This window comes from Cololabis saira, chromosome 9 (assembly GCF_033807715.1).
Source record: "Cololabis saira isolate AMF1-May2022 chromosome 9, fColSai1.1, whole genome shotgun sequence".
NCBI classification, from domain to species: domain Eukaryota; kingdom Metazoa; phylum Chordata; class Actinopteri; order Beloniformes; family Belonidae; genus Cololabis; species Cololabis saira.
Window position 1 is genome coordinate 46,608,663 of NC_084595.1, and position 21,374 is coordinate 46,630,036.

At 42.3% G+C, this 21,374-nt stretch overlaps 1 protein-coding gene across 2 annotated transcripts in view; it reads left to right on the forward strand.

The window, feature by feature from the left end:
* Positions 1-336: 336 nt before the first annotated feature.
* The window catches only part of LOC133451226 (nuclear receptor subfamily 6 group A member 1-A), a 37,610-nt gene continuing 16,572 nt past the window's right edge, over positions 337-21,374 (forward strand). Inside the window, exon 1 of one of the 2 annotated variants that reach the window (XM_061730195.1) lies at positions 337-422. In XM_061730195.1, the coding sequence (XP_061586179.1) occupies positions 398-422 (25 nt within the window). In that variant the 5' untranslated portion in view covers positions 337-397. Of the gene's footprint in view, positions 423-3,347; positions 3,540-21,374 lie in introns of those variants that run through there. The other variant, XM_061730196.1, reaches the window with a different exon arrangement.

Sequence of the window (21,374 nt, forward strand, 5' to 3'; positions counted from 1 at the left end):
TGAAAAGCTTCTTATTTGTGACTTAGTGTGAGCAGGGTCATTAGCATTCACATGGGGGGCAGGGCCCCTGGGGGAATATGGCTGAGCCCTGGTGCTGGGAGAGGGAACAAGTGGTATTAGGCGAGGTGGAGCTCTGGAGAGGGAGGACTGGAGAGGGAGGACTGGAGAGGGAGGACTGGAGAGGGAGGACTGGAGAGGGAGGACTGGAGAGGGACGACTGGAGAGGGACGACTGGAGAGGTTGACCAGGAAAGGCTCGTCCAGCCAGCGCTGGGAGGTTGGGAGAAGGTAGAGAGGAAGCTTCTGGGTGTGGTAAGAGTCAGCTCGGGCAGGGGTGGCTGTCTCCTGAAATACTGGATGCTTCTCACTCTGATCCCCTGGCCAGACCACTGGAGGGGATGAAGGAAGAGAACCCACAGTATGGTAAGATCTCTGTAAGATCTCTGTAAGATCTCTGTAGCCCACGAAAGACTAAAGGCTGAATTCTGGTTCAGAGCCTACGCCGTAGGGTAGGCGGCTACGCGGGAGTCTCTCCGTAGCTACACCGTAGGGTACGTGGCTACGCGGGAGTCTCTCCGTAGCTACACCGTAGGGTACGTGGCTACGCGGGAGTCTCTCCGTAGCTACGCCGTAGGGTACGCGGCTACGCGGGAGTCTCTCCGTAGCTACACCGTAGGGTACGTGGCTACGCGGGAGTCTCTCCGTAGCTACACCGTAGGGTACGTGGCTACGCGGGAGTCTCTCCGTAGCTACGCCGTAGGGTACGCGGCTACGCGGGAGTCTCTCCGTAGCTACACCGTAGGGTACGTGGCTACGCGGGAGTCTCTCCGTAGCTACGCCGTAGGGTACGCGGCTACGCGGGAGTCTCGCCGTAGCTACGCCGTAGGGTACGTGGCTACGCGGGAGTCTCTCCGTAGCTACGCCGTAGGGTACGTGGCTACGCAGGAGTCTCTCCGTAGCTACGCCGTAGGGTAGGCGGCTACGCGGGAGTCTCTCCGTAGCTACACCGTAGGGTAGGCGGCTACGCGGGAGTCTCTCCGTAGCTACACCGTAGGGTACGTGGCTACGCGGGAGTCTCTCCGTAGCTACGCCGTAGGGTAGGCGGCTACGCGGGAGTCTCTCCGTAGCTACGCCGTAGGGTAGGCGGCTACGCGGGAGTCTCTCCGTAGCTACTACGTAGGGTACGTGGCTACGCGGGAGTCTCTCCGTAGCTACGCCGTAGGGTACGTGGCTACGCGGGAGTCTCTCCGTAGCTACTACGTAGGGTACGTGGCTACGCGGGAGTCTCTCCGTAGCTACACCGTAGGGTACGTGGCTACGCGGGAGTCTCTCCGTAGCTACGCCGTAGGGTAGGCGGCTACGCGGGAGTCTCTCCGTAGCTACGCCGTAGGGTAGGCGGCTACGCGGGAGTCTCTCCGTAGCTACTACGTAGGGTACGTGGCTACGCGGGAGTCTCTCCGTAGCTACACCGTAGGGTAGGCGGCTACGCGGGAGTCTCTCCGTAGCTACGCCGTAGGGTACGTGGCTACGCGGGAGTCTCTCCGTAGCTACGCCGTAGGGTAGGCGGCTACGCGGGAGTCTCTCCGTAGCTACGCCGTAGGGTAGGCGGCTACGCGGGAGTCTCTCCGTAGCTACTACGTAGGGTACGTGGCTACGCGGGAGTCTCTCCGTAGCTACACCGTAGGGTACGTGGCTACGCGGGAGTCTCTCCGTAGCCTACACCGTGGCCTGACCTGCACCTCCAAAAAATGGAACTACGCAGACAAGAGGGCTGTGATTGGTCTGCTTGGTAGCAACGCATTTCTGGTTCTGGTTCTCTCTCGGTGGCCATTGTTCACTGTGACCAGAACAACCGGAAGCTAAACAAAGAATCAACTAGAGACGACGATAACAATAAAATGGTTGTAATTCAGCCACATTGGAGGGTTTGAGCATGAATCACCTTTTCTTTTATCCAGAAAAGAACGCGCCCCCCTAGTGCTCTGGGGGGGTACTGCACCGTGGAGAAATGGAGTGACGGAGAAGTCTGAAGGTTCACGATGGCGTCACAACGGCGTAGGCACTGTGCTGGTTTAACTCAATAAATCAGGCTTAACACAACAGGAGGAGGTGATTGTGGGGTCATTACAATCAAAAATCTTTCTCTTATCTTTTTCCCCCACTTTTTACTGCAAACTAGGGATGGGTATGGACTAAAAAATGTATCACGATAATTTCTGGCATTTATCCCGATAACGATAAAAATGACGATAGATTTATAGTTAAAAAGGTGGAGTTGAATTGGTATTTTTTCTATCTCCACATTCAGTCTTTGGAGCCCCCTAAACACTGCTCTAAAAGATACTAAATGCTACTAAACTACACTAATTAAATGTAATTAATAAAAACCAATTAAATGAGTACACCTGTACTGCAAAACTGTAATGACTCAAATGAATCAAGTTTGAAATGTAAGAACAGATTCAACATTTATTCAAACTGTATGGTTAAACAGTGGGATAACAGTGCAAACAGGCTTCACACAAAAACGGCATCAATGGGGATTTATCGTTTTTACCGCGAAATGACAAATTCTTACCGCGGGGAATGTTTTTGACGGTATATCGTGAATGGTAAAATATCGCCCATTCCTACTGCAAACATTCTGATCTTATAATCATTATGAACTTAGTTTTTGTTACCTCACTGAGAGCAACGCAAAGTCTCACTAAGCATTTTGTCAGCTTTTTTTTTCTTAACATTTTTGTCCTCTGTGTATTTATTAAAAGTATTGTCCTAGTCAGTTGGGGATAGAGAGAGTTGAACCTGGAGCAGCTGTCCAAAGGGGGGGCCTCCTCCACCGCATACCACAATGATTAGCTGCTCCAGTGCTCAGCTGATGCTTGTGCAGTAGATGCTTGTGTAATGTATATTTTCAGCCTAATTGTTCGCATTAACGTTTTTTCTGATGCTATTCCCCTAACAACTGGTTTCTTTTGAGCTCTCCTACAACTTTGAGTTTAACCTAACGTGGTTGTTGAACTGCGTGCCTCACTTTGTTAATGTGTGTGTGTTTTGTCAGCTTGAACCTGTGTTTATGCTTGGGCGTGCACTTTGGTTTTCCTCAGCAAAGCCAGAGGCATGGTTGAAGGGAAGGCTAATTTGGGTGAGGGGTTGGGGGTATTGTTGCACGCCGGGGGAAAATAGAACTATCAGTTCCACTCAGATAACCCTAGCTGTCATTGGACCTCAAGCCAAGTGGTGACCTCGGGGGCTTGAACTCTAGTGGCCATGTGACCAGGCAGTAAAGTGACCAGTGGCGGTGCAGGGCTCCGTCCCTGCTGTGGCCAGAGAGGGGCAGGCTGTCGAGGAAAGAGGTAGCTGGGGGAGAGAGCAGAGGAGAAACCTGCAAGAGGCAGACATTGCAGAAGAAAGTAGAATTTTAAAAAAAGGCAGAAAAAGCCAGTCATGAGAAGAGCAGGGCTAGTTTTCTTCAGCAGGGTCTGTGCTTGAATGGGCTCCAGGCAGACTGGGTGAAGCATGAAATGGATACATGGGAAGGTAAGGAAAGCTAGCTGAAAAGCCTGCTACTTTATGCTAAGGGACCACACTCACCACAATCAGATGCAAGTAAGAGAGGCTCCCAATATGTGTGTTGGTTTTTGCAGAAAATGTATATTGTAGTAAATGTATGAGTATTTTTCCATGTAAAGCTTGGTAGTTTGATTGGGGGAGCTGGGTGTCCTTGATTCAGTAGAGCCTCATTGTTGTGTTGCAGGTAAAGCCATCACACTCTTGTGTAATATCAACATTGTATTTTCTAGGAAATGTTCTTTTCTTCTTTTTTTTTTTAAATTTCTTTGAAATTGTTACTAAATATATTTAAGAAATGATGAAGTACGGTTCTTATAAGATCTTAATCCTGACATGGGTAAATGATTTTCAGAGCAGTTGGATTCCAGCTCTTTTCAATATGATCAATGATCAATGCTCTCAGGTGCTTTGTCTGTTTGTTTGTCTGTTTGTTTGGGCTGATACATTATTAGTGCTGTAAGCGGAACAGTTGCACCTCCATACGAGCTGATCTTTGGTGTGTGGATGTCGGTTTGTCCATAGTTAGCTCTCTGGTAAAAACGTGAGGGCACTTTTGTCATGCTGTTGACTTGTCTTTTCCCCCGTTTTTCCTTTTTATATATGTGTATATATATATATATATATATATATATATATATATATATATATATATATATATATATATATATATATGTGTATATATATATATATATATATATATATATATATATACTCTTGTTCTCTCAGACTTTTTTAGGACTTTCCTTTGTTGGTCCACAAGTGTTGGAGTAAGAATAATGTAAGAAAAGAATAACCTTCTTTTGGTAGCTTTCACATTACTGTCCCACCCACCCAACCACCAAACTGCCCCTCCCTCGTTCTCTTGTATTGCAGGAATTTGGAATGTGATCCCTCCTTAACTCTTCAGAATCGGCCCACATGGCCAAGCAAAATGAATCTGCATGGCCGGCTGACGTTGGTCCTGGTTAATCACTTGTCCTTCTCTCACACAACCTACTAAAATGATGTTCTCTGTAGTGTCGTTCCTTGCAGTGTCCTTGGTTAGTTATCTTTCCTTGAAGTGGCATGTGAAAGAGGCATGTTACTGTATTCCTCCCCTCCCCCCCGCGTTAATCCCCCGGCCAGCACTGCTGTTTGTTTGTGCTCCTGCTGAAGGAGGGTTAAGTCCTTACTATTACCCAGGCACCACAACATGCATATGTTCTGCTTTCCCATTCCTTTGCGGGTGAGGAGGTCTGTTTAAAGGCCAAACTAACCTCAGGAGAGAGCAGGAAATGGAGAATGAGCGGTTGTTTATGTGGCTGTAGTTGGAGGCAGCAGATCAATGTGTGAACATCAATAGCTGGCGTGGGGGGAGGTCAGGGAATCTGGTGACTCCGTAATGCTCGCCTATAAATAGCCAATGACGGAGCGCCCGTTGCTGCCGTACATTTCCCCTAATTTCACTGAAACGTGTATATCTGTGTCACACTCAACCATCAGGTCCGTCATGTTGCATATCTTTGTCTTCAAGGGTGTGTTGTTTCAACCGCCCCTTCCCCCAGCACAAACACGCACACACACGCTCGCACAACTAAACTATATGTTGCATTTTCAATTTCATTTTCATTTTAATGAAAGAAATATAGATAAATATACAAATTGAGCCAGAAAAAAATGTCATGATCAGTTATTTGCAATATTTAAAACCCCCATGCTTGTTATAAATTGCATACAAACAAACACACACACTTAAATAAGAGACAATGTTCAGTGATATATAATTGCATTTCCTTTCAGTTCTGACTAAAACCACCATAGTGTTTAACTGATAGATGCAAAATGAGCTAACAAAGACACAAAACATCAAAATGAGAAAGGAAAAAAGAGGCTAACTTTAAAGTGAGAAGCAGCAGAAAACTAAGTTTTGGCCTGCTCTACACTGGTGTCGCGTTTAACCTCAACACTACTGGCTATATGCTGCAGTTTTTAAAACCAAACTGAAATGCCATAATCTGGCATTATTTCCAATCACATTTATTAATTGTAGTACAGTAAACGCAGATATAATTGCAGAAAATTTTGATTTTGAAAGAAATATTTTGCTATTGCGGCTTTGGATCAGCACAGCTTTAATAGGTAGCCTTTCTTTTCTTTTTTTTTTTTGGTCTGCTTTTACTCAATGTTAATGAGTTAGCCTTTAAACAAGTTGTATATTATCAAGATAGCGAGTCAACAGGTCACCATTGTCTCGCGGCCGAGCTCGGCCTGCGACTGCATGCATGTTACTTTGAAGATTAGCATCACAGTGTGGGCTGCTGGAATGCTGGATGGCAGTCCCACAGGGTCTTCACATGCCTTTCACCTCTGTGTTCATGTACATACCAGCCCCGGTACACCTAGCTGATCCGTGTGTGTGTGTGTGTTTTTATTTAATTTAATGTTTGGGTGGGCTGGGGTTGGTGTTCCCCCGTCAACCTCCACCCACCCAGGTAGCTGAGATAAGTTCCAGAGAAGAGATAGAAGGAGAATGAAAGGAAGATCTGGGTTGAGGGAGGAGGAAGGGTGTAGGGTGTAGGGAGCGGAAAAGTACAGCAGATTCCTGCAGCCCCCACTCTCTGTCTCAGCTGGGCGTGATTGTGATGGAAAGCCCAATACAAAAACCTCTAAAGTGGCAGGCCTGCTCCGTCAGCCATTCAAAAGGCAGCATTACACTATGCATCAGCCTTTGTGCTCGTGGGGGGGGGGGACAATAGGAGGATTTGTTCATGATGCACCTCTGTTCTCAACAAGTTGCAACTCAAAGGGTTGAAAAAAAAGACTTGGAGGAAAAATAAAGATGTCAGCAGCAGCATTAACATTTCCTGTGTTTTCAGAGCTGGTTTCTAAGGCCCCGTTTACACGGAGCAAAAACGGAGGCGTTTTCATGCGTTTTTGGCCGTTCGTTTACACGAAAACGGAGCTCAAAGTCACCAAAAACGTTCATTTCTGAAAACTCCGGCCAAAGTGGAGATTTTCAAAAACTCTGTTTTCACGTTTGCGTCTAAACAGAGGAAAACGGAGATTTAGGCTTCAGAACGTCACATTATGGGACAGAAACGTCACCAACGTCATGTGTGCGACCTGTGTTTAGTTTGGCCACCGTCAATATTTTCTTGTATTTTAGTTTTATATTCTAAAGTCACACTTAAAAGTAACTCCACTTCTCTGTCACTCCAAACCAAAGACTCTCGTTCATCTTGGAAGTAAAGCCTGAATTATGATCCCGCGTTAAATCGACGCAGAGCTACGGCGTAGGGTACGCGGTGATGCGCGCCGTACGGTGTGCGTGGCCGCGTACCCTACGCCGTAGGCTCTGGTTGGTGTAACGCGGAACCATAAATCAGCCTTGACTGGAAGTTACACGTGTCATTTGTTGATGTTTTTTCCAGGATTCTGATTGGCTGGCATGACGTTAACAGCCTATTTATGCGGATTCGTGTAAACGAGGAGATTTTGAAAACGATCTCGTGTAAACGATGGAATCTTTCAAAACGTAGAGGGGGAAATATCCGTTTTTGTAAATACCCGGCTATGTGGAAACGGGGCCTCAGGTCTTGCTTCTGTTCAAGTCCAGGCAGAACTGGTGTTCTGGAGAATGGTGCAGCCCAATCTGCTTCTGAGACGACGAGAAAAATGAATGAACCGAAATGAAGTGGCATGTATGTGATAAGGGGCTTCTTGGCTTCCTGCACACCCCGATGGCACTGAACTGCCTCTGTACGGTGCACAGTGGCCACGGTTACGGGATGGTTTTTAATTTGGAATTAATTATTCCGAATTAAATAATTCCGAATTAAACTATTTTCCTTCCAGTTTACATGGAAATAGTAATTCTGAATTGAAGTTTACATGGAAAACACGTTTGATGGTCTTTCTCCAATTCCTCTCCAGGTCTGGGGGTTGGGAAGGTTCTGATTGGATAGGGGGGGGACCGGAAGTTAAACTACCGGAAGAAAAACTAACTTAGCCGCTACAACTTTGAAAAGCTCACCATTTTAATGTTTCCTGTTTCCATCTGTTCTTTTAATGATTTCTATTTATTAAATAAATGGTCTCTGCTCTTGACCAGTGTTTACTGCTGCTGCATCTTGAAACTTTGTTTGGAAAACCAGCCCAGCAGGAATATAAGATCATGGAGACAGACGGGTGAGGGAACGAGCAGAAAGAAAGACCGGGATTAATTTAAAGAGGAATGAGTGTAAACATGATCTGGAATTATTCTATTCTGATTTAAAATGTACCATTCTAGCACTAATATGACACAGCTGTTGAATAATGGTTATAGACACACACTTGGTACGTTTATTTGCACATTTAATCAGAACTTCAGCTTTAGCTCCACTAGTTTAATTGAACTCAGTCCCAGTATACGTGCTTGTGAGGGAAATCAGTTTATCCAGCAAAGGAGTCAGTGTGGTCACTTACATGGACAAATGTCCAATTACTGCATCATTGTAGTTTTAATATGCATGTAAAAATCTTAGTTCAGATTTGTCCAGAAGAACCTAACAAGCTGATAGCTGTGTAGTTTTTATTATAGCTTAGCTCCAGCTTTAGCTCCAGCTTTAGCTCCGCTGGGCTGTTAAAATTGACTCCTTTCTTTGTCCCAGTATCCATCAAGGAAATTGGTGTATTTATCACGTAATACACCCAATCCACACATAAATATCTGGTTTAACTGGTTGAAACAAATTGGGAAAAATGGTGAACGGTGATTTGGAGAAACAAACAAAATGGCCAAACTCTGGGCATTTTGTTCATCCTGTATACTTGAGTTAGTTTTAGTTTTTACCCCTGGGTTGGGCAGGAACCGTGGCTCCTGCCCATCCAAGGGTGGACCAGTTTCAGTCAGGTGGAATATGGACATGACTCACGTGATTTAAACCACATTACTTGGACGTGTTAGTCCAACGATGCAACATTTGGTCTAGCGTGATTTAGCCAGGCTAGGATCTTTACATGCATTATGAAAATACAGTTTCAGTCAGACGAATGCATTCAGTTTATCTAACATAGCATTTGAGGTGCAAATGCAGACATAAGATTGTCAATAAATGCATTAGAAATCATAAAAACCTTATATAATAACAGACGGTGTATTCATTTGTGTATGCTAGCTTAGTTTTTCTGGCTGACCCATGACAATCTCTTCTATCTCATGGAAGCTGCATGAGAATAGATCACAGATTTAAAGATTAGCGTGTTCACTTATGAACCTTTTAACTTCACCTTGCAGTGTTTACACTGGATCCATATTTGTGTTTTTTTTTTTTTTTTTTTTAAGATTCCACGCAGAATGACTTTAGCTTTCTCTCTTTTTTTCTATTTCATTTTGGGTCTATATTAGTATGTTTTCATTTGAAAATGTAAAGCTTTTACTTTAGTTAACCCTGGCATCCATAACTACCTAAACTTAACCCTTGAAGATCCCAGGGGACCAAGCCAGTATCATGTGGCCATCGCTGGAATATTCTGCTTAAATAAGGTGCAAAGCAGCAGAGAGAAAAGCCGGCGGTGCTGCTGTTCCTCGGTATCAACGGTTACGTAGCCAAACTTTGCAACTACCTGCATGCATTGGATTGAAGCCATCATAAGATATTATAAGAATAATTCAATTCAATTGTATTTCTATAGCGTCTATTACAACAGAAGTTGTCTCTAGGATCTTTCCAGAGACCAGAACATAAACCCCCAAGCAATTATTACATCATTACATCGTCTGCAGCAGTGATTATTTTCAGCATGTTTCCCTTGCATGTGCAGGACCAATGATCATGTATGGCCCTTGGGTGTTTGTAAGCGGTGGTGTAAACGTGTATCATACTGACACAGAGCTTGAAATTTCGACGTTTTTCTCGACATTTCCACTTTTTTCTCGAAATTTCACCTTTTTTCTCAACATATCAACTTTTTTCTCGAAATTTCAAGCTTTCTCGACATTTCGACTTTTTTCTCAACATTTTGACTTTTTTCTCAAGATTGTACTTCAAGATTAATCTTGACATTTCCACTTTTTTCTCGAAATTTCCACTTTTTTCTCGAAGTGCATAATGAAAAAATCTCCCCCCAGTTCTAACTAATATAGAAACATGCAGCATGTGTTGTCTTCATTCTAAGGCTTATACAAGACTTTTCATTTTTTGCGGCTCCAGACATATTAGTGTTTTGTGTTTTTGGTCCACTATGGCTCTAAAACATTTTGGGTGGTCCAGCCTAGCAGGACGGATGCTGGCGTTCTGGCTCGTCCGTTGTCGTTTGCGTTGCCCTGTCACGCTGGTGGTGAGGGTGCGGGTCCTTCTCTGTGCTGCTGCAGCTGCATTCTCCATCCTCTCTCTGACTCTCTACCCGAGGCTCAGACGCGGCAGCAGAGCTCGTCCTCTGTGAGGAGTTGCAGCTGATACAAGTTGAGCTTCAGTCATTTTTTTCAGTAGTAGGCAACAAGCAACCGAGCACACCATTCATAATGACTTCAGTTCACCTGAACTGATGCCACGAGACACATCCATGTGAGGGTTTAAGTTTAAGTTTATTTTAGACGGGACAATGCATATTAATGAACACTACATGAATCAGTGTAAATACACCGGGTTTTAGCAGAAATGCTAGTTTCCATCTGCAGTCCCCACAGAAAACATAAAAACTATTCAGTCAAACAATACAATCAAACGAGGGAACAAACATAAAACATACATAGTAGCAAAATACGTTACGTTACGGATTCCCCATGACCAGGGGTCGGCAACCCAAAATGTTTTAGAGCCATATTGGACCAAAAACACAAAAAACAAATATGTCTGGAGCAAAACATGAAGTCTTGTATAAGCCTTAGAATGAAGGCAACACATGCTGCATGTATCTATATTAGTTAGAACTGGGGGAAGATTTTTTTTTTCATTATGCACTTCGAGAAAAAAGTCGAAATCTCGAGAAAAAAGTCGAAATGTCGAGATTAAAAAGGAAAGGAAAAAGAGAAGAAAAAAAAGAGGAAAAAAAAGAAAAAAGAAAAAAAGGTCAAACATTTTTGAAAAAGCTCCAGGAGCCACTAGGGCGGCGCTACAGAGCTGCATGCGGCTCTAGAGCCGCGGGTTGCCGACCCTGCCCATGGCGGTGTGGGTACACCATGACGGTGTGAGTACACCATGACGGTGTGGGTACACCATGACGGTGTGGGTACACCATGACGGTGTGGGTACACCATGACGGTGTGGGTACACCATGACTGTGTGGGTACACCGTTGGTTCCAAGCTGAAGCACAAACATGCTGTCATTTACGCCACGGCCAACCAGAGCCGGGTCCAGGCCTCGTGCTGCATACTCTGAAGGTTTCTTTTAGCCGCTACAATGAATGTCCAGTTTAGATGAAAGACAGGTTCTGTTTGTTATAAATGAGAGAAGGGTTTTGGTTTGGAATAAAAATGGAGGTCTCCTTCCACCACTCCCGTTTGTGATGGGGTCCTAGAGGGGCACCTAGAGGGGCACCTAGAGGGGCACCTAGAGACCACTCGTGTTGTAATAGACGCTATAGAAAGGAAATGGAATTGAATTAAAAAAAGGTGACTTCTCCAACCATCAAAGCGCGACAATGTGTAGGTGATTTAGTCTCGTCTGGTACAAACTGTCACACTGTGATCAGTATTGTGCCAGTAGACGTATCTGCTTGTGGTACAATCAGGACTTTACTTTAAACTTCCACATGGATTGAAATGTGTGTAAAAATGTACAACAGTTAACCCGTTACGTAAAATGGGATGTAAAAAGTATGTTGACAGAGCTGTGGCTACGGCACTTCTCTTCTCTTTAAAGTCATTGAACTAGTGAAAAACAGTAAGTCTTGTCTGCATGTCAGTTACCAAAATGGTTTAAATGTTTTCTACTTGTCTCCAAAGAACCAGGTCCTTTTTTCAGGTGTGTCAGGTCATTTGAGTGAGTTGTTCCAAAGCCATTCACTACTGGTTGAACGTACCGCTTCCTTTTCTCACGCTTATTTGGATCTTTAATGAACATTATGCACCACAGATGATGAATTTTAACATTGAGAAACACTTTCTTTCAAATACAGTACATCATACACAAATGAGTCCATTCATTATTACCAGTACTCGAGTTGTAAAAACATCAGGGGGGATGGTGGATTTGATCATATGGGGACAGATAATTTGTGCTGATTACAAATAATATAATATATTACAAATAATAGCAGTGACCAAAACACCTGCAGAAATACTGCAGGAATGACATAGCAGCAGTTAAATGCAGCCTTCTGTAAGCTTTAAATATCCACTGGGCTTACATCAAATACATCAAAACACAACAATAAAAAACACTTTTCTGAACTTATCAATATGACTCTGTCCTTCACAGGATAAGTAACATGGATCACTGCAAAAACTCACAATCTTAACAAGAATATTTGTCTTATTTCTAGTTAAAATGTCTCATTTTAGTAAAAAAAATCTCATTACACTTAAAACAAGACTCATCACTGGAAAAAACAACAATTTTCACCTGTTTCAAGTAGATTTTCACTTGAAATAAGTAGAAAAATCTGCCAGTGGAACAAGATTTTTTTGCTTGTAATGAGAAGATAAATCTTGTCCCACTGGCAGATTTTTCTACTTATTTCAAGTGAAAATTTACTTTAAACAGGTGAAAATTGTCAAATAAGTTATTTTTCTGGTGTTATTTTTCTGGTGATGACTCTAAATGTTGAAATAGCAGTAAAACCACATTCATTGATGAAATGACATAAGGGATGGAAAGGAGGGATGGAAGTTTTACAGGGGGGATGATTTGGACCGTTTTTATTTCAGGGGGGATGATTAAGACCGTTTTTATTTCAGGAGGGATGTCATCCCCCCTCATCCCCCCTCATCTCCAGTACTTATTATTACTTCTGAAAGGCTCAATCTCTTAAAGACGGTAGTTGATGGTTGTTTCACTGTATTTTTTCTTTCTTTTTTTTCCAAATGTGATACAAGCTTTCTTGTCTTCATTTCCCCATAGCAAGATTTTTGAGCAATTTTACCCCAATGAACTTAAAAATGAGCAACAGTTTGATTTCTTTTTACTATTTTCAGTTGAATTTAAATCCTGATTGATTTGTAAATGTTCTTTATTTAGTTCATGCTTCTTGACTTCCAGAATCCTGACATTTCCATCGCGGGAAGCCTCTGTAACGGAACCGCTTCCCGCCATGGAAATGTCCCAGTTTGGATCAAACGTGTATCAGATGCAGCTCTTTGAAAGTGAAATCCTGCTGTAGATGTCATGAATATTTAAGTGACATGTGTGGAGGAGAGGAGGAGGGATGGTAGGACACGACACGCCGGCATCAAGTGTGTGGAGGTGTAAATCAGCTGCTTTATATGGTGGCCATGCACTTGAAAGAGAAGGTGAGAGATCTGGCAAATAAACTTGAGCTAATGGCTATTGTGCTTTTCACTTGGAGAAGGAAGTCAGGCATTTCACATGGGGTGGCCGGTTCCCCGGCCGGCACATGGACCGACAAATGGCTGGCCCAGGGTGTGACGGGATTTCCACTCATTTATTTAAATACATGGATTTCAGCTACTTTACTCCATATGTAAGGTTTTTTTTCTCCCTTTTTTTCCCCCTTGCTGTTTTAGAAATTCAGTTCTATGTTTGGTCCTTCTGTTACTTCAGAGAGATGTTACAGGACTGGCTCCGAAAATTACAATATTGTGATTTTCTGTAATGCAATTACAAAAACAAAAATGTCACACATTCTGGATTCATTACAAATCAACTGAAATATTACAAGCCTTTTATTATTTTAATATTGCTGATCATGGCTTACAGCTTAAGAAAACTCAAATATCCTATCTCAAAAAATTAGAATATTCTGGGAATCTTAATTTTAAACTGTAAACCATAATCAGCAATATTAAAATAATAAAAGGCTTGCAATATTTCAGTTGATTTGTAATGAATCCAGATTGGATGACATTTTTGTTTTTTTAATTGCATTACAGAAAATAAAGAACTTTATCACAATATTCTAATTTTCTGAGACAGTCCTGTATGTCTGTTTTTATTTGAAAAACAAATCTGCTACAAAGATGTTGGTGTCCAATCTGTGACTGAACATTTCCTCTCTTGAAATAGACAAACGGATGAAATTCATACAGACAAGCCTTCAGCGCATTCAGTCATTTACGTTGTTTGTAAGAACTTTTTAAAATGTGGTAATAAGGCAGTAAATTCCCTGTTTTGTTTTAGCCCCCCCTCCATCTTCCCCGGGTTAGAGACTCACTCACAATTATTACACACCACATAAGCATGATAAGAAGAGGTAGATAAAATGAGTAACATAAGCATGTAGACGGCTCGTGCACCTCGTGCCTCATGACACATTTAAAGTTGCAGTTGTCAACATTATTTTTGTCACGTTGAATGAAATAAGCACTATTTTATGAAAACAGGATATAAAGTCAGTTATTTCAGAAACAACTGTACACATTTCCATTTCTCAGCCACTTTTTGGGGAAGTTTGAGACTGCAGCTTGATTTGAAACACCGTTTCTAGGATGGCAGCTGTAAATCCTGATATTAGAAAAGAAGAAGAATCTTTCCTTATAAAATTAAGATGTACAATTCCTGTCTTTGCTGCTTCTTTCTTTTAATTTACAGATTTTTTTTCCCCATTTTTAAACATGTACCCCATTTTAATTTCTTAGAATATTCTCTTATTTTAGCTCTGTTGTTTCTGTCACACTAGTTGGCTTGAACGATGTGTCTTGTATTCAAGGCAATAAAGAGATGCTGCTCATGTGACTCCAGCTTCATCTCAGGATGACTGATCCTCACCATGCACACTTAATCACCAGAAGAGTTAAGTTCTAATCCCAGGACGGCTCCTGGCTAACGCTCCATTGTCTGTGTACAGTCGACCCCTGCGACAGACGCATAAAGCTCCACATTTAAATGCTGATGGCTCTCCAGGTGTTAGAAGAATGTATTCACCGTTGGTTATCTGGCCAGGGCTTAATGCCACACTCCTCCACCCCTCCACCTCTTTCTAATTACCTTCAGTACATGAAGTGTGAAAAGCCTCTCTCTGCGGGGGGTTAGTCCCCCCTTAAAACCGGACCAAACACAAGAACTTCATCATGCTTATTTGAATATTCAAGGCTGACTAGAATCTGTTTATTGTCAAAAACAATATACCCACAGAGCTCTGGTCTGAATTGTGTGGAAAAAGTCTTAACTGCCGCTATTAACTCCAGATAAAGGCTGACCTGTTATAACTTTCTCCATCAGTCCTGTCTTACGCCACTGAACCCACCAGTCTGGACCTCGGCAGGAGGGTCCCCCCTTATGAGCCTGGTCCTGCTCAAGGTTTCTTCCCTCCTAAAGGGGAGTTTTTTCTTGCCACTGTTTGGCTTAAGGTTTTTCTCCCACTAGGGGAGTTTTTACCTGCCATTGTTTATGTATTAACTGCTCGGGGGTTTATGTTGTTCTGGGTCTCTGTAAAGCGTCTAGAGACAACTCTGTTGTATTAGACGCTATATAAATAAAATTGAATTGAATTGAATTGAAATGGCATAAATGTAAAGCTGAGATATCCAGCCTGTGTTTTACATGTGGTGTAGAAGAGGAGCTCATTCCTGCAATGCTCTTGGTTATGCACAAAGCTTAACACATTCTGGCAGGATTTTTCTAGAAGTGATTCTTCCATTAGATCCTCAAACATGCTTATTAGGAGATATTACAAATATTGATGCAAGATTAAGAAAAGCTCAAAAGAAGTTTCTCTCCCTGGCCTGGTGTGTTGCAGGAAGTGAATCCCCGTCACACGGAAGTCTGACTCCCAACTTTCTACAGAAAGATGAGTTTCACAAATGAATAGCTGTGTTCCACTTGAAAAACATGACATATACCGTACACTCAGGAAAGACTATCATACTATTACAGAGATGTGGCAACCCTATCTGGGATATATGGACACATTGACTACGTTTACATGCAGTCAAAATTGGGGTTACGGTCAATATTCCGTTTACTGAAACATTGGGAATAATGTGTTTCCATGTGTGAGCAAACAGGGTTATCCCTGTTTCCATGGTTATTAATCATTAGGATATCTGGATCAAACCAGCGACGCACGGAGAACGTGATGACGCAATTCCTGTCATTTCTGCTTCTTCTTCCTGTATCCAGATTCAAAACAAATTATGTTTCGCGTAACTTTTCTCTCACCTTCTTGTAAATCTTCTATCCCGGTACTTTGTACCGTCTACAAATGCAGAAATGTTCATATCCTTCATTACATTTATGAAGTGATTAGTCTCCTCCTGGTCTTGTTTCTCCGTGTTTATAAGAACTTCCTGGACTCAAAAGACCAGGATTCCTTGTGAACAGAGCATGTGCAGAAAACTAATTCCTGTTCCGTTTGATGGGGATATTCCGTTTGGCGTTTACATGACCCAATATTCAGGTTTTAAAAGGAGTAACCCAGGGCTCATATTGGGGTTTTTAAAAACCCGAATATGAGCAAATTCAGGTTATTCAAAGCAGGGGTTATTGGTGTTTAAAGGAGCTTGAGGCCGGATTGAGGCAGGATTTATGAAAAAAATGTGTATACGTTTTAAGTTTTCTAGTAATAATGTCAGATGAAGCGTTCCAAACCAAAAGAATGTTTCCTCTAGTGTATCTCTCCGTTGCCTTGAACAGGCTGTGTGCTGCAAAATGTGCTGCAATTCCGGTCCCGAATTTCCCGCGCTGGGCTGTGGATGTGACGTCACATGACGCTGCATGCACGTTCTCCCCGTTCTCCCGTGCCGGCTTCACTGTTGGCTGCAGTACCCCCGACGGCCGTCGTGGTGAAGGGTGGCGCTAGAGAGTCTCATTTCTTAAAAGGAGCCTCATGCTCCTTTAAATGGCCGTGCAAAACCGGGTTATTGCCAATATTCAGGTTTTAAAAGGGTTATTAATGCATGGAAACAGTCATTGTCAGCCTCTATGATGGACGGGTTGTAGATTTATAAACTTGTTTTTGCTGTCAGTGCTAACTGTTGTCTATCTTGCCTCTCAACCTCATTTATTTGTTATTTATGTTTTCTCTCTCTCTCTCTTTTTTTTTGGGGGGGGGGGGCGGGTTGGGGAGGGTTTTGAAATATACCCTGTAATCAGGGAGCCGGGGCTTGGAGTCAACATAGCTGGGATCGTGAAGTCCCAGAATGCACTGGGGGTTCTCTGAGCTGCTGTGTGGACGACACCAGTGTGTTGGGCAGGGAAACACTTTCACTAGATGACAGTTGAAGATTAGGTGGTTTACACAACACTGGCCACGGTTACGTGATGATTTCTAATTCAGAATGAATTATTCCCAATTAAATCATTCAGAATTAAACTATTTTCTTTCCAGTTTACATGGAAATAGTAATTCTGAATTGAGGTTTACATGGAAACACGTTTGATGGTCTTTCTCCAATTCCTCTCCAGGTCTGGGGGTTGGGAAGGTTCTGATTGGATAGGGGGGGGGACCGGAAGTTACACTACCGGAAGAAAAACTAACTTAGCCGCTACAACTTTGAAAAGATCACCATTTTGATGTTTCCTGTTTCCATCTGTTCTTTTAATTATTTCCAGGTCCTCCAAGCTATTTATTAGATAAATGGTCTTGAAACGATTCTTGAAACTTTGTTTGGAAAACCAGCCCAGCGGAATATAAGCGTCATGGAGACAGACGGGAGAGGGAACGAGCAGAAAGAAAGACCGGGATTAATTTAAAGAGGAATGAGTTTATACATGATCTGGAATTATTCTATTCAGATTTAAAATCAGAATAAACCAGCCACTTACTTCGGAATTAAGTTTAATTCTGAATGGCCATTTTCATTCGGAATTAGGTGTTTACATGGTCATTTTTAACCATTTTAAATCGGATTTTAATTCTGAATTAAAGAGAAATTAAACTTCCCATGTAAACGCACTGATTGTTAAAAGTTTGATTGACGTTAATTCACTGCATCATCTTCATGTGCATCCATCCGTTGTCCTGGTCCGTTCACTGACTGATGAGTTGATGAGCAGGGCTGGATTAACAAGTAAATGAGATAAAAACACGTCTGTTCATCAAACATTTTAAAAGTAAAAAAAAAATGTTATCTTAAAGAATAAAGTATCATTTAATATCACCATATTTGGAGAAAAATAATGTGTCTAAAATGTGGATAAATGTACACATGCAATAGTAAATGATCAGACCTGCCTGTGTGACGAGCTGTAATTGAGTGATTAAAGCTGCAAGGACGGGTGTTGGAAGTGGATAATGGAGTGGGTTTCAGGAAACGGGTTCTTCTGGCTCCGTTACTGGCCTTGCAGGAACTCCGTCCCAGCCTGTGATGGACTGCAGTTTGATGCTCATACGAGGCTGGCGTTAATCAGATACAGAGTTCCCCTGGAGGCTCAGCAGCCAGCATGAACCGGTCTGACAGAACACTCATCCTCCTGGAGCTGCACATCTGTAGCATCACAACCTCACACTTCACTGCCCAGGAACATCACGCTGGTTAGACGTCACTATTGTTCTGTAACTCACATGAGCAGAAACAGCTCAGCGTTGTCTAGGGGGTTGATTCTGCTGGAGATTGGGAGGTCAGAAACACAGAAACAGCACCTGTAACCTAAACACACGACTACCGTACTAGAGAATAACATCAAACTGCAGGAATAGCCATATACAGGACTGGTACAGGAAGTACAGGACCGTCTCAGAACATTAGAATACTGTGATAAAGTTCTTTATTTTCTGTAATGCAAATTAAAAAAACAAAAATGTCAAACATTCTGGATTCATTACAAATCAACTGAAATATTGCAAGCCTTTTATTATTTTAATATTGCTGATTATGGCTTACAGTTTAAGATTCCCAGAATATTCTATTTTTTTGAGATAGGATATTTGAGTTTTGAGAACTTTATCACAATATTCTAATTTTCTGAGACAGTCCTTTATTGTAACGTCATTTTGAACAGAAGCATAACTACAGTTTCTGTAGTTTCTGAGCCTTTTCTGATCCATTTATTTACTGATGATGTGGTACTTCCCTCTCTCTCCACATGAGGGTTTATTCTGCTCCGTGACCTCCTCCCTGCTCAATCACAAGTGTCTGTGGTTCATCCGGTTTACAATCTGGATTCCAGTAAGTCCATCCATATGGAGGCTAAGCGTGATAATAATAATAATAATTCATTTTATTTAGATGCACCTTTCAGGTCACCCAAGGTCACCTTACAAGTGATACAAACACACATTATATAAAATACAGTTAATGCAAAAGCAAAAATACAATCCAAAAGCAGCAACAGACAGCATTAACAAAGTGCATAGACTAATAAATAAAAGAGTAGCGTAGCGTGGTGTCGGTGCAGCTGCACCTGCAGGAAACAGCCTAGCGGCCGGTACTGGAGCATCAGCCAGTCCATCGGGGGTAAAACGACATGCATGTCCCCAGAATCCCAGGATAAGGCCAGCAGAACGCTAGTTAGAGAGGTCATTAAGGTCTTTTCAATCAACAGCACTTGAAGCTTTTTTAAAGGACCCAAGTGTTGTTTCTCCTTCCCCTCCCCTCCCCTCGCCTGCTCCGCTCCGCTGACGTCTAAACTACACATCCCCTCAGGCAGATTGCGTCCAGTGAAGTGTGCAAGGTAGCAGTGTAGCCATTACCAACGAGACGGGCCAATTTTCCACTTGATCTGCTCCCACTGCTCATTGGCTGATCACACTTTTATTTATTTATTTATTTATTAATATACATGGCCACTCACACATGTTGATTTGATACCCGGAGCTGCGTTCACTGCTTTTATTTCACTTTTCTGTTCTCTAAAATGTGACACTCGAGGCCAAAATACAAACGAGCAGGACATCCTTGAGAACAGCAGACAACGCCCGGATCTGACATGTTTCACTCAAGTTTAGAGTCCCATGATGCATCTGTTGGGTTTGCTCCCTGAGCAGTCAGAGCTTGCAGAGAGAGGGAGAGGGAGAGAGAGAGAGAGAGAGAGTTTCCACTAGCACCTACTCCACTTGCCCTCGTTTCTTTTCTACACCCGGATCAGCAGTAGGAGGTTGGAGAAGCTGCTGTGACGTATTTGATTGTGTATCTAAACAAAGAAGACAACAACACTAAAGATGTAGAACCTGGAGGAGATGATGTACAGGACTGTCTCAGAAAATTAGAATATTGTGATAAAGTCCTTTATTTTCTGTAATGCTAAAATGTCATCCATTCTGGATTCATTACAAATCAACTGAAATATTGCAAGCCTTTTATTATTTTAATATTGCTGATCATGGCTTACAGTTTAAGAAAACTCAAATATCCTATCTCAAAAAATTAGAATATTCTGGGAATCTTAATCTTAAACTAAGCTATAATCAGCAATATTAAAATAATAAAAGGCTTGCAATATTTCAGTTGATTTGTAATGAATCCAGAATGTATGACATTTTAGTTTTTTTAATTGCATTACAGAAAATAAAGAACTTTATCACAATGTTCTAATTTTCTGAGACAGACCTGTAAATGTGCTGCTGGGTCTGTGGCTTGTGTTCCATATCAAGTTAAAAAATGAGAGTGATAGAAGCTTCAAACTTTTTCATTTTAGTTCATCTCTGTGCTGCTGAAAAGTCAGCTGCAGCCGTGAGCAGCTATGAAGAGACAGAGCTCCTGGTAGATCTGGTCGTTCCTTATCTCCGTCTAGATCCCTTTTTAATTCTCTCCTCAGCACCAGGTTTATGAACATCTGACCCTCAGAGTTGGATCATGAAACAGACTTTTACTGCCGTTGCTGTTGAATAAAATGAACAAGAATCCGTCAGAGTCTCTTTCTCTGATTTCCTCCTCCTGACTCAGACGTCTGACTCCAACCCCCCGACCAATCGGTGTCCTGTATTGTGATGATGTCAGATACAGCTGACTCAGCAGCTTAGAACCTCGGCAGAATAGATACAGAAAAGTATTTGTCTCAGGAAACACAATCCTCCTGGTGCTTCCCCGTGTTCCAGGCCCATCCATCCATCCATCCATCCATCCATCCATCCATCCATCCATCCATCCATCCATCCATCCATCCATCCATCCATCCATCCATCCATCCATCCATCCATCCGACACCTGTTGCATAAATTATATGACTGTAGTTCTGCAACATATTAATACTAGTATTATATTGAGATTCAACAGCAAGTATTGCAGCTAATGATGCTGTAAGGACCAATCAGCTCCCAGAATGCTGATAGAACTGCTTTCAGAAACATCGTGGGTCAGAATTACCAAACAGATCAGGGAGGAAACTTATTTTCTCCCACATTCTATTTAAATTTTTTTCCATTTTCATACTATTTCGGTTTTTGAGAATTTGGTTTTTATCATTTTATGCAAATGTAACCCCATGACAGTATATAAAGTAATGAAATATAGGCAATTTATGCAATTATAACTGAAAACTTTAATGTTTTCATGCCTTTAAACATATTTAATGGCAAAAACATTCCTTTTTTGGGCATAAAAAAAAACAACCAAAAGTTGTAATGTAATGATGTAAATGAGGGGCAGGGTTATGGGGCAGGGTTATGGGTCAGGGTTGAGGTGCGTTCAGGCGCTGCTGGTAAATCGTGAGCGTGTGCTCAGACCTAACCCAGCCTGCAGGTAGACGGAGGGCTAGAAGAAGATTTTCAAAAGCTTTTTTGAAAAGTCCTGCCATTTCCATTTGACAGCAGATGCAGATGCTGAGTGTGATGTTTTTCCTCT